At 30.6% G+C, this 11,250-nt stretch overlaps 1 protein-coding gene across 2 annotated transcripts; it reads right to left on the bottom strand.

The window, feature by feature from the left end:
* Positions 1 to 241: 241 nt before the first annotated feature.
* On the bottom strand, positions 242 to 4,220 carry LOC113855131 (F-box protein At1g67340-like). 2 transcript variants are annotated; one of them, XR_003502826.1, is made up of 4 exons: positions 3,841 to 4,212; positions 3,570 to 3,732; positions 2,600 to 3,475; positions 242 to 252 (listed from the first exon to the last, which is right to left on the bottom strand). XR_003502826.1 is itself a non-coding variant. In XM_027486627.1 (3 exons), the coding sequence occupies exons 1-3, from the start codon at positions 4,107 to 4,109 to the stop codon at positions 2,753 to 2,755; spliced, it is 1,155 nt and encodes a 384-aa protein (XP_027342428.1). In that variant the 5' UTR covers positions 4,110 to 4,220; the 3' UTR covers positions 2,395 to 2,752. The 2 variants fall into 2 exon arrangements, 1 of the variants encoding a protein (XP_027342428.1); XM_027486627.1 differs by lacking the exon at positions 242 to 252 and having other exon boundaries at positions 2,395 to 3,475; positions 3,841 to 4,220.
* Between the last annotated feature and the right edge of the window lie 7,030 nt (positions 4,221 to 11,250).

Raw genomic sequence — 11,250 nt, 5'->3', positions numbered from 1 at the left:
GTAGTTAGCACGTAACTAGTAACCTTGTCTCCTCCGATTAAGCAAATTTGTTTTCTAATGCACGAATTCTATCGTAACCAACGTATACGTTCATTCATTCTATCTTTTCATTTCAGTGCTAGAGTTCTTTCACGAGTGAGTTTTAATGATTAAGTGGATGTTTAAAATAACTTATCAACACTTTATTATTTATAAATTTTAAAATTAGTTTAATTGTATGCTATATGATAAAAATTTATAAATTTTTTTAACCTCAATCCTTAAAACTGTTTTTAAACGTTCATAAATAAAAAAATTTATAAAAAAATATATTTATTATATTGAAGTTATGAAAATATAATAAATAATTTAATTTTTAATAAATTTTTACGATTATTAGTTGTTTAAGATTAAGGTTAACAAAATTTAAAATTTATTACATAGACATTTATTTTAATTTTTTACTCAAATACATGCAAAATTTAATTTTACTTATTTGTTCCTCCTTTGCTCACGGCCAAGCTAGATAAAGGAAATGTCAAATTCGATCACTGGGAATTCAAGAAGCATGCCTCTCTTAATTCTTTCTTCTTTGTACCTCTATTTTCTCTGAGTAAAGTAATAGATTATTTTAAGTTAAAGATTTTTTATTTTACTTTTTTTTAATAATTTCCTTTGGTGACTTTGTTCTCTATTTTTTAGTCATGGTGGCATTCTTTATAATTTGACAACTAGAATTCGGATCTTGGGCCTAATTATTGGGTTGCGCTTGGACTTTTCATTCAATTATGTGAGAGATTAAGCATAACTGAAAAAAAATAATACTGACCAAAATAAATAATGATCATTGCAGAAAAATTAAGTGCAGTCCTACCATCCTTTCATTTTCTTCCAAAACCCAATATATAATACTGTTCCCCACATTTGACATTTATAATATATACAAAATCGAATCCAAATGAGAGTAGGTTCTGGAGGAGCATTCAGTTGTGTAGACAATGGTATTGTGTCATTTACATATTTTTAATGCACAACTTGGTGAGCTATAACGTGGTACATTGAGCCTTATCATTATTTTAATTTATCACTTTGTGAATTAAAATAAATTATTTTTCTAATATATATCTGATGATTCCGGAAACAATAACAAAGTATATTTAATATATTTTTATTAAAAATTGCAAGATTTACTGTATTAATAGTTTAAATACTATAGCTTTTAATGAAAATATATTATATGCTAAGTTTTTATTTTATATTTTTAGATACATTATAAAATTATAAAGTAAGTTATGTAAATTTGAAATAAATAGAAAAAAATATGATATTGTACACAAAATTTCATAGTGCTTTTAAACTTACCGATACAACTTCATAAATTGATCCAGTCACAGGAATTGATTCGTTAGAGATTGCCTACACATGCTATGATGGAGTCAAGATACACCGCTATCTACGCACACTGATATGTGTGTTTTGATTAGTTTAAGGAGTTTTCTTTACATAACTACAGTTGAAGAACTTTTTAGTACATAACAGGGGACTCAAAATTTATTAGAAGTTTTGACAAAAAAAAAAAAAAAAAAACAAAAGCCTTATTAGAAGCAAACTGTAAATAGATCAAACAGTTACTAGAAACATGTTGGAAACAGGTCGAGCAAGTTTCTGGACGAACATTGGTCTTGTGCTCAGAGCAAACAGCCAATAATTATTATTAACCTCACTTAAGCCCTTCTTACAATCTGATTGCTATTGCTCTCATTCATAGAATGAAATAAAAACAAATTTATTATTTTCCGAATAATTAGTATCATCAAGTAATTATAGACCTGTTTGAATCTTTTGTTACCACCGCTTTTTTGACTTACAATAATTTTCTTATTTACGGCAACTAACAAATTGTTGCATCAGAGTATCTTCCGTGATCATCCGATACACGTGAAGAGAGGTAAAATTGTAAGATTCCTGATTTTTTAATCGAACTTTTTTATTGTAATATTCAATAATATACAATATTACTAAATTTAAATATTAATAACATTAAATATTAAACTTTTATAAAAAGATTAAATATACTTGAATACCCTTAAAAAAAGCACTTTTAGTTAGACCTTTTTTCTCTGTTTCTCACAAGCATATGCGATGGCGCCGCATCGCATTAAATCAAGAGAGAGACACATAACAGCTCACCAGATCCCTAATTTCAATCAAATTGTGAAATTCATCGCAACTATAAACAACTTAACTCTCAAACATACTACGCGGATTAGGGTTCTGCGGCTACACTTCCTTTTTTCTGATGCTTCAAGAAACTCTTATTTCTCATTCAGACCAAAAGAAATCTCAAACAAATTATGTAAACACTAAATTAAATTGCAGATAAGATTACAAGTTTATCTAGAAAAGACCAAATAGGGAAAAGAAAAACATAAATTAGCACAAATGTGAAGTTTTATATAACCCTAAAACTTAATTGCTATTAATTACTGTCAAATTGATGACCAAAATTTCAAACTTCCAGCATTTAATTTCTAATTAACATTAAACTGTGACCACTGCACAGAATGAAAACAAAAAAGGAAATGAATCCCCTTTCATTTTTTCGGGATAATTTTAGCACTATACAAGAAAAAAAGGAAGCCATATACTCTACTCCCTACCTTTTTGAGACGGCCGAATAAATCATTTATAATTTCTCAACAAAAATAAATTCATTGTCCGTAGAACCGTCCAAAGAGACTTCCGTTAACGCCGTTACCGTGGGAAAAATTGTCTAACTATCCACCATAACCACCCCCTCGCCGTCACCGTCGTCGTCCCCGACATCCTCACCTTCTTCATCGAGCCACCGTTCCACGGGGGCGCACTCCGCCTTGTGACGCAACTTCCAATCAAGCGCCTGGCAAGCGCGTGAGCAATAATTCACCGCGCCACACACCGAGCACCTTCGGAACTCGTGCTTCCGCGTCTCTGGCCGACCACAACCCGCATGCGAGCAAAGCCTCAAACCCGGTCCGGGCGAACCGCCACGAATCGCGAACCACTCCGCCATGAACCGGCTCGACGGATGAACCTCCGGCGCCGGCACGTTGCACCCGAAATCGCTCAGCAACGGACACCCGGACCCTTGCCGGAGCTGCGGCTGCAGGTTCCACGTCAGCCAGTGTCGCGCAGCGGCGCCGATGGAAAGCACAGCAGCGAGTTCCCTAGCGTTAGCCTGGACGAGAAATCGCCGTCCCTCGGCGATGTTCTGCCGGACGCCATAACCGTCTTGCAAGCAGTGACCGAGCTCTCGCAACGCGTCGACGTGGCCGAGGAATGCCGCTCTGGCACAAAGAGCCACGCCAGCGCGTAAATCCTTATCGCTCTTGGTTCCGCCGCTGCCGTTGAACTGAATCACCGCAAGTGAGTACAGAGCCCTCGCGTGAGAATTAATCGCCGCCTTGGCCATCAGTGACGCGCCGCTTCCTCTGTTCTGCAAACAGTAGAAGCGAATCTGCACAACGAAAACCATTTAGATTTGTCCTTTAAAATTAATTTAAATGTGTAAATTTCAAATACAAGTTGTTAATTAATATTTTAGTACTAACCATGCCCAAAGTGTAGCAGGCCTCAACGTTCCCTGCATCGGCACAATGTTTGAGGAAGCGATGTGCAGAATCGCACCAATCTTTGGCTTTAACAGAGAAAATTCTCGGCGAGGCTTTGGATAACACAAGAGGATGAAGCGCTAATCTGTTTAATCTTTTGCACCTGTTCAACACAATCATTCAAATATAATCAAAACCACGATTTTTTTACCGTTACATAACAGACAGAAAAAAAAAATGTAAGAACAAAAGCAGGCGTTAGGTCACATACGTTATTAAAACGTTGACAAAATCAGAAGGGGAAGTGGCGGTGGAACTGAGTTTACAGAAGATAGAAATTACAAGGTCATCCGGCAAAGACTCAAAAAAATCGTAATCGGCGGGGGTTTTCTGCGGTGTTTTCTTCTGCCGTTTCCGGCTATAAATAGAGTCTCGAGGCACATGCATATGCATATGCATGTGCAGATCCTGTTTAACATCTGAACACATCCTTGTTACTAATCCAGGTCCAGAATAAGACGCCCCTCTCCTTGTTCTCATATCCCCAATCCTAATCTCTCTTTCTTTTTTCTCTGTCTCTCCCTTGAGAGATAAAGAGAGAAGGGAACAGCGAAGGTAACGAGTTATATATAAGAGGGCAATGAATCTCACAAACCAACGAGAGCAGCGACACAGCCGAAGGTTTTTAAATTGCTCTTTGAATAATGTATAATTTTAACGGGACACGAGAAACGTTAAGGTGGGGCAGCGAGTACTTAATTACTGAAACAGCCCTAATGTTGTCGTTTATGTTGGTCAAACGTAGTTGACCCAGATCAGCACCGTCGTCGTGCGTAACTTGATGCTGTGAATGTGAAATTGCCTCTTCTTTTGTACTGCCATATTATATGCTTCTCCCTTGTCTGCACGCTTTTGATTTTCAACAGTTCTTTTGCCCTTTTTCTCTCTCTCGGTTCAGTATGTATATTTTCTTTTCTTTTTTTAATAAAAGGAAAAAGGAAGGTGAGGGAGACAGTAAAAGTGACCCATCCTCTCCCTCTCTAAATATGCTTGAGTTTGTTTCGAAAGCGGTTAAATTTGTTGCAAGTAAAAACAACTAACTTCAGTTATTTCTCAAATTCAACTTCACCCCAGGTTTAAAACAACGTACGCGATTCCCGCGTGCGCGTGAGGTCCACTTCCGTGTTCTCGTGCGTGCCCCTCCGGAACGTGTTTCAGCGGCCAGTGGCATTGAAGTGGGCAAATTTTGGGTACCGAATCCTCTGCACCCGTTTAAGACCAAACTTGTTTTTTCGAGGTCAAAGTTACGATTCAGGTTCAGTTATACTTGTTTGTTTTACTAGCTTGTCCTTTAATTTTTTTTTATTCTAACATCTAATTTCTTAAATAAAATTATTCTAATTTTGTCATCTACCTGCAAGAGATATCTGATAAAAGAATAGAAATGTGAAATTAATTGTTTTTTATTTAATTTTGATGATATACATTTTTATTTTTCATATTACGTCAAGTTATCACTTTTTCTTTTGTTTTATTATGAGATATTTATATCCCAAATAATGTTGAATATGTTTTCTTTTATAAAATATGTTGTAAAAAAACATGTGCTGGCATACCAATTTTCATCCCGAGCCATATTTAATATTATTTTATGGTGGAAAATGGGAAACCAAGCAAGCTGATTAGCGTGAAATTTTCAAGATAAAAAAAAATTGAACAAATATTTGAATTATTTATAGTTTGTTTTGACTGAACAATAGAAAAATAAAATATATGATTAATAATATTATTTATATTTGATTAAAAAAAAAATCAATTACAGTGTTTTATTAGCTATTTATTTTCTTTTATTTTTCTAGGACCATCTCAATTTCTACAAAAATTTACCCTAAATTTTGTCGCCTTTATGTAAGAGATGCGCGGTTGAAAAACAGAAACATACAATAACTATTTTTTAAGAACCAAATTGACTTAGAAGCACAATTTGACATTTTTATTTTATTTTTTATCTTTATTGTCGTTCTTTTCTTGAAATGTCATATTATTTATTAGAAATATTATTTTCCTATTTGATTCCTGTATATTTTAATGATGTGTACAAATAATTTTTTAATGCTAAAACTATTAAACAATAAATAACTATGTTTCAGTTAGATATTGCTTTCTAACGAAGGTTAGGTGTGATTTAGAAAATATAACAATTCTTTAGAACACATCCGATAAATATGATTAAAAAATAAATAAAATTAACTTTATTTTTTTATCTTATTTTTTAAAAAATATTTTTTATTTATTTTTTCATGAAACAAGCAAGAGAAATTGTGCATTTAGTAATTATTCATAATAAACTGTTGCAATGATAAATGTTTTAACATAAAATTTATACCTGAAATTAAATTAAATTCAAACATCAGTTATGTTTAATAAATTTAAATTAATTCTATAAATTTTAAAATAAACGATTCCGTAGAATCTGATGTGCCAGTTAAAGAAACTTTTTAATATGTGGTTAAATCATTAAAGATATTAATTATATGGTGAAACAGTACAAGTATGTAATATACAGAAATTTCATGAAAAAATAAAAAAATTAAAGAGAAAATTTAAAAAAATTTCTACTAGCAGCATATTTAAGGAGTTTCAAATTTTTTAAATGTTTTGAGAGGAGATTTAAAGCTAAACAAAAATCTCTCTACAATATTTTTTTCACTAATTTTGTTATTAATGTTACAAAAGTGTTTTTAGAATAAGTATTGTCTGATACGGATTTAGAGACAATTTTTGTGAAGAAACATTATTATTATAATAATACATTAAATATTAATCTTTTATTATATATGATATTTTATGATGTGAAATACATTACATATTCAAAAATTATACATCATATTATGCAGATTTAAAAAAACTGATATATATTATGGTGTTAACCATTCTGACATTAAAACGTGGCTTTTGGGGAACAATATCAATGGGACTTTTGTGAAACAGTGTGGTCTTATTTCAGCAATAGTAACGTATTGAATGTGGAAAATTTGTATTACTATCAGGAGTTACATGACCACCCGCAAAAGTCTAAAGTCTATAGATGAATATGATGATAAGATTATATCAATTCATCTCTTACAACTATGATCCCATACTGTAGCTGCACTGTTCGTACGCCATACTCCCACGTGATCTTTTCAACGCCGTTCCGTTGTTGCCATTTTATATAAATATAATTTTAACTCAATATCACACTATATATAATTTATTTTGTTTTAATTTCAATATAATGTTAAAAACAAACTAGTCTCTTCAATTTAATTTAGGTTATATTTTCTTTTTTTATATAATTTATGAACATATTTTCTAGAAATATATTTATTTTATATATCTTGTTTTGATTTTCAATTTAAAATAAAAAGATCATCCACTAATGTCAAAAGTATTTTTTTTTTTAGCAAAATAAAGAATCAAGATGAGAGACATGAATCAGAAAACCAAAACTGTGAAAAATAATTATTTTGTTAATAAAAGAACGGAAAAATATTTAATTAAGAAAATAGGATAAATTTTAAAATAAATAAAAGTAATACCCTGCCGGTAGAATTACAGAATTTTTTTATAAAGATACAATAAAAAATATAAATATATTATAGATGTATTCTTTTTAAGTCACAGACTTTTCCGATTAAAAATAATTATATTTGAGTTAAATAAGTCTATAATAAATAATAATTTTTTGTTTTTTAATTATATTTATTATACTATAAACGTAGTTTCATTTAGTTTGGTTCAGTTTTAATATTAAAATTTGAATTGAATTGCAATAAATTTTTTTAAACAATTTGGTAGTTTTAAAATAATTTTGATTTGATTCTTTACATCCCTAGGTTTTCAAATTGGCCTTTCCAGTACCTAGACATGGCATGGCATGCTGCTCTTTCTGTCCTAAATGTATATCCAGACAAAGATATTTAAAAACACGGTTAAATCTAATGTTATCTCCTATTTTTATATGATTTTTTTTATTTATTTATTTTTAAATTATATTAAAGATATGATTTTTATTATAATTTTGTATATATAAGATCTTCAAACTCTTACTTTATACTCAATTTTTTTTATATTCCGGATCCATTAAATTATTTTTATTTAAATTTTAACAATTAAAATTTGTAGAAATAAAATATTCAAATCTTCTAATCTTCACATCTTATTAAAACATTTAAATCTTATCGTTTTTTTCTAAAATATTGAATTCTAAAATTTGTAAATTATTTTATATACCAATGGTAATTCAATGATGAATCTCAAATATTTGAATGAGAAACATTAATATAAATTTGTGATGTAAAAGCAAGTGAGCAAAAAATTAAATTCAGATTTAAAAAATTCTTAATTAACTTAAAATAGAATAATTTTATTTTAAATAAATTAAAAAGACTAAAAACAAAATAAGCCTTAATTTTTTTCTTACGCTATTAATTGGCAAGTTTACCTATCTGTGCATAGACTCGGTAACCGACCTAGCCCCGAAGTTAAATTAATTGTTGTATAATAAAAGTATCTGTACCCTGAATTAGACTTGATAACCCAAGCAAGTCACTGTTTAAGAAAGCTAAATTGTTAAAGTTGGCATTTAAATCCTCATCAATTATACGTATAATATATTATTCATTTGTTGTTATTTATCAATTAAATGAGAAAACGTTGCGTTTTTTTTCACTGTAGCGATGAAAAAAATAATTTATAATGATAGGACAAACGTAATGCCCCAGGGTAGATATCATGTCTTACGTTAAACGTATATAATAAGAATAAAAAAAAGGAGTACAAAACTAATATGGATTGTAAATCAATGGTGGAGAAGCGTGTTAAGTGGTATGGTTTGCTCCTGCTGGCTGCTACTGTGAGTGGCTTCTCTCTTTGTGAGAAACAAGATATGAATCTTATCCGCATTTTGTCTTTCTTTTCCTTCCCCTTATTCTCTGTTGTTTTTCTGCTACCAAGAAAGGTTACCTCTCTTTCTTCTTTTCTTTCTTTTTATGTGACGTTACATTTGTCAATGTCCCCATACTTTCCCCTGTCAGCGTCACTGCTGCTCGAAAACAATTCAACGAATAACAATAATAATGAAAAACAAACCTATTTCGCAAGGGATCGACGAAGAGAGTGTGAGTAAATGCGTTGTGTCATAATAAGTTAATAGATAAATCAATGCTAGAGGCAAAATTCAAGACTCCACGACATCACATTCCATGGGTCACTGAGCTAGAGAAATTTCAACTATTAAAAAACACCATATACTAATTATTAGGTGCTAGCTTTTTCTCTTAAAATACACTTTTTATTAATAAAACAAAAAATATTATTTATAAATTTTTATTGTTGATACAATATATTTTATTAATATAAAATTTGATATTCCGGCGTCGTCTGCCTGAAGTTCACAACTAATCTCTCTCGAGCGCAAAGTAAATTCTGGATAAATCAGCAGCACCAAAATGTCTTTCATGCACCTAATTACGATCCAATGCAATAAATTACTAAATAAAATTTGGCAAGGCTTTTTTTAATCAACAGAGAAAATATTTAATTAAGAGAATATATACAATAAATATTCCATCTTTGAGTATAATTTAAAAGCAATACAATTTTTTTACATAAATTAAATTTGAGGAAAAGAAAAGAAAAGAAAAGAATGAAATATAAACTACAAGTATTTGTAATTACGAATAATTTATTTTCCCTGAAGTGAAATTAGGTAATAAAGAATGATCATAAAATGGCGAGTTGAGATGGAGATCGAGTGATGGGTATTGGTGTTGACAACTACTAGTGCGTGAACAATAACTTGTTTGTTGGGAGAGATTCGATTTAAAAGGTAAACTAAGGCTGCAATCCAAGTAAAGTTCAAGAATGGGCAAATACAATTGCAAAAGAAAAATTCTATTCCTCATCTATATTTTTATATGCATATTTCCTGTAAAATAGAAATAAAAGAAGAACGAGAAAATGAAATAAGATAATTATAAAATTGCATGTATAGCTTTGTTTCTTGTAATATTGGACAGAGAAAGTGAAGTATTGAGTAGGACCAGGTTTTTGTTGGGAGGTTTCTGAACAGGTAAGTTGTTCCCTCTAGTGTTGCACGGCTCTTGTCTAACAATGCCACGCGGAGCCATTTGGAGGCAATTGCTTAGGGTGCTGTCACTAGTCTCACATGCCACGCAAGACAAATTTTGAAGACGAGTACATGCTAAGTGTCGCAACGCAACGCTTCCTCTGCTTGTTCCCTCTCACCCTTCCCTTCCTTTTCTCTTCGAACCAAATTAAAGAAAAAACGTATGGAACAATACTACACTGTCCATTGCTTTCTTTTGGATCATCTTTCGTCCATTTTTCCATCTCAGGTAACCAACAATTTAATTACACCTGGAAACTTTCATATCTGTTTCATGAATGGTTCATTTTCCCTTCTTGCTTCAGACCAATTATTCTGTTTCATGCTTCATGTAAAAAACAAAGGGAAAAAGCTGCTATACTCGTACGTATAGTTTTAAAAGGTAACAAAAATATTTATATATTTGCATAAAACTTTATTTTTTCATGTCACACGCATTATCTTTTCTTTTTACTGAATATGTATACCCATAATAAACGCATAAACGATGCTTTTCTTCTAGCCCTTGTGTCGATGGTGTGCGTTAGCAATTGACTTAACGAAGAAACTGTGAATTTGCGTTATTAATTAATAATAAATAATATTTCTAAACCGTATATGCATATAAAATGAAAAGGATTTTAAAAAGACAGTTCATTTAATTGATTTTGTGGTCAAAATAGGATGTAAATCTACAAACTCAAACTGAAAGAAAAAAACAAAACAAAACTTAACTGTATTATTTTAATACTAAAGCAACATTTTTAGTTTCCATGATATTTCAAATTCCCAGAGTAATAAAAAAAAATTGATTACATTTAGCATGTGAATGTGTTGTTAGGTCCAATGAGTAGTTGTATTACGTATTTATTATAATTAATGTTATTAAATGTTAGAGACGTATTTAATGAAAATTTATTTTAATATGAAAGTGGAAAAAAATGATACAATTATAAATAAATAGACAAAACTAAAAAACTTTAAAGTCATATAATCGCATAAAAATTAAGTAATTATTTAGAAAGTTTACACATTTTAAGTAATTTAATTTTAGTCATTAATGATATATAATTTTAATTGTCATTCTTTTGCATAAAAAATTCCCATTTAATAAATCTCCATGGAATGATATCATATCTTGCAATTTATTAATGAATAGAGAATTGTGATGCATAAGGTGTGCTTTACTACTTTAGGAAGTAACACAAAATTAAAGAAATTATGTATTCACAACGTTCCCTTCCAAAAATTAGCACGATCAAATTACACCGTACACTTTATGCAGACTCACGAATGATTGAATTATAATTTAATTTTTAAGTTTAATGAAAGAAAAATAGAATTTTATCATGCGACTTTATAGTCTAGAACTATGACCTAGCATTAATATTCTTTTGAAAGTCATACATGGCGTCGCATATTTCTACATCTTAAGGAAATAGTGCTTGTACTAATGTGTGTAAAACTTTGCTTACGAAAGCTAAATGTCGATAGAATCCTAGTTTAAAATGGAAGTAGACTCTACTCTAG

Source organism: Abrus precatorius, unplaced genomic scaffold (genome assembly GCF_003935025.1).
Source record: "Abrus precatorius isolate BTA unplaced genomic scaffold, Abrus_2018 Scaffold11, whole genome shotgun sequence".
In the NCBI taxonomy this organism is placed as follows: Eukaryota; Viridiplantae; Streptophyta; class Magnoliopsida; order Fabales; family Fabaceae; genus Abrus; species Abrus precatorius.
Note: the sequence above shows the minus strand (reverse complement) of the source record. Positions and strands in the feature narration are given on the sequence as shown.